The sequence below is a fragment of the Coloeus monedula genome, assembly GCF_965178545.1.
Source record: "Coloeus monedula genome assembly, chromosome: 32".
In the NCBI taxonomy this organism is placed as follows: domain Eukaryota; kingdom Metazoa; phylum Chordata; class Aves; order Passeriformes; family Corvidae; genus Coloeus; species Coloeus monedula.
In genome coordinates, this window is record NC_138812.1 from 1,571,952 (window position 1) to 1,573,672 (window position 1,721).

Sequence of the window (1,721 nt, forward strand, 5' to 3'; positions counted from 1 at the left end):
GCCCACAGGCACTGCCCCTGCAGAGCCAGAGAAGGGCTGAGGAACAAACCTTGGACACAAAGGTCAGGACAGCCCCTTGTTTTGATTCAAATGCACAGGGAAGAAGCCTCCTGAAAGTCTTTGTGTTTCAAAAGAAAGGTAGATGTTCATGCAGAAATGCAAGGAGTAGTACTACAGTACTTTATAAGAAGCAGAATAACACCAGAAAAAGAATAAGAAAAAGCACCAATGAAAATATGGACAAAGAGGAAAAAGAGGCCAAGATTGTAAAGAGTTAAATTCTGAAGGTTCTGGAGCAGAAAAGAGAGAGTTTATTGCTTCTGAGAAGCATCCTAGTCATCATTTTCCTCGCATGGCAGAAGGAAATAGAAAGATTTTAACTTGTGAAAAGTATCCAGTCCTCACTTTCCTCAGGGCATCCCTGAGCTCCTGGTTCCTCAGGCTGTAGATGAGGGGGTTCAGGGCTGGAGGCACCACCGAGTACAGAACTGACAGGGCCACATCCAGGGATGGGAGGAGATGGAGGGGGGGCTTCAGGTGGGCAAACATAACAGTGCTGAGGAACAGAGAGAGCACGGCCAGGTGAGGGAGGCACGTGGAAAAGGCTTTGTGCCGGCCCTGCTCAGAGGGGATCCTCAGCACAGCCCTGAAGATCTGCACATAGGAGAAAACCATGAACACAAAACAGCCAAACACCAAACAGGCACTGACAGTGATGAGCCCAAGTTCCCTGAGGTGGCAGTGTGAGCAGGAGAGCTTGAGGATGTGTGGGATTTCACAGAAGAACTGGCCCAGGGCATTGCCCTGGCCCAGGGGCAGGGAAAATGTATTGGCCATGTGCAGGAGAGCGTAGAGAAAGGCACTGGCCCAGGCAGCTGCTGCCATGTGGGCACAAGCTCTGCTGCCCAGGAGGGTCCCGTAGTGCAGGGCTTTGCAGATGGACACGTAGCGCTCGTAGCACATGATGGTGAGGAGGAAATCCTCTGCTGAGAGGAAGAAGAGAAAGAAAAACACGTGAGCAGCACATGCTGAGTAGGAGATGTGGCTGGTGCCCCAGAGGGAATTGTGCATGGCCTTGGGGACAGTGGTGCAGATGGAGCCCAGGTCGGTGAGGGCCAGGCTGAGCAGGAAGAAGAACATGGGGCTGTGCAGGTGCTGGCCGCAGGCTCCGGCGCTGATGATGAGGCCGCTGCCCAGGAGGGCAGCCAGGGAGATGCCCAGGAAGAGGCAGAAGTGCAGGAGCTGCAGCTGCCGCGTGTCTGCCAATGCCAGCAGGAGGAAGGGGCTGATGGAGCTGCTGTTGCACATTTTGAGCCTCTGGCCATGGAGTGCTGTTGAAGGAGGAGACAGTGAGGAGTCAGGGGAGACTTTGCTGAGCAATGTCCAAGCCCTTTCTCCTGGCCCTGCCCCCCAGTTTTCCTTTTCTCAGAGCCCTTCCCTCAGCCCCGTGCCTGGAGCTCTGCTGGGATCTGGCCCCGTTGCTGTGACGAGCAGGGGCTGTGCCCATGGACAGCGAGGAGTCAGCTCTGCTCTGCTTCAGCGGGGACATGGGAATGGGGACAGGGGCCGGTCCTGGGGCTGGACTCCATCAGCCCAAAGTGCTCCTGAGGCAGAGGAGCTGGGCAGCATCTCCTGTGCCAGGGCTAAGGAACGGTGACGGCCAAAGGCACTTTGAGAGGGTTTCCTGCTGTGCCCAGGGAGAGCAGAGAGAGCTGTGCAAG

At 55.5% G+C, this 1,721-nt stretch overlaps 1 protein-coding gene across 1 annotated transcript; it reads right to left on the reverse strand.

The window, feature by feature from the left end:
- Nucleotides 1-339: 339 nt before the first annotated feature.
- On the reverse strand, nucleotides 340-1,308 carry LOC309583695 (olfactory receptor 14J1-like; the record flags this gene model as incomplete). The annotated part of the gene is made up of 1 exon (XM_082299490.1): nucleotides 340-1,308. One exon carries the CDS (start codon nucleotides 1,306-1,308, stop codon nucleotides 340-342), a length of 969 nt encoding a protein of 322 aa, XP_082155616.1.
- Nucleotides 1,309-1,721: the final 413 nt, after the last annotated feature.